This window comes from Myotis davidii, unplaced genomic scaffold, assembly GCF_000327345.1.
Source record: "Myotis davidii unplaced genomic scaffold, ASM32734v1 scaffold883, whole genome shotgun sequence".
Taxonomy (NCBI): domain Eukaryota; kingdom Metazoa; phylum Chordata; class Mammalia; order Chiroptera; family Vespertilionidae; genus Myotis; species Myotis davidii.
Window position 1 is genome coordinate 11,451 of NW_006293909.1, and position 432 is coordinate 11,882.

Consider the following 432-nt stretch of genomic DNA (forward strand, 5'->3'; position numbering starts at 1 on the left):
CGCGCGATCGCAGCGTCATCAACGTGATCGTGCCCGAGGGCCGCGTGCACTTCTTCCAGCAGCTGGGCTACGTGTTGGCCACGCTGCTGCTCTTCCTCCTGCTGCTCATCAATGTGGTGCTGGCCACGCGGCAGCAAAGGCGCGGGGTTATGACTACCCGGACCAGAAGTCGGCGAAGTCCAAGGGGAAGGACGTGAACTTGGTGGAGTTTCCTGTGGCCACAGGGGAGCAGGCTTTTTACAGGAGTGAGGACATCCAGCTAGATTACAAAAACAACATCCTGAAGGAGAAGGCCCCGCTGGCGCACTGCCCCCCGCCCGCCAAGAACATCGAATTGGACAAAGAGTTCAGGAAGGAGTACTGCAAGTGAGGGTGGGGCTCCTGCTGGCCGGCAGTCCCACCCCCGCCCAGCTGTCTGTCTGGGAGCATGAA

General features: G+C 60.6%; 1 protein-coding gene across 1 annotated transcript in view; it reads left to right on the forward strand.

Annotated features, from left to right (window-relative positions):
• Positions 1-421, forward strand: part of MXRA8 (matrix-remodelling associated 8) — a 7,818-nt gene extending 7,397 nt beyond the window's left edge. Inside the window, 2 exon segments of the mRNA XM_015566547.1 lie at positions 7-140; positions 143-421. Coding sequence (XP_015422033.1) covers positions 7-140; positions 143-370 — 362 coding nt within the window. The 3' untranslated portion in view covers positions 371-421.
• The last annotated feature ends 11 nt before the right edge of the window (positions 422-432 follow it).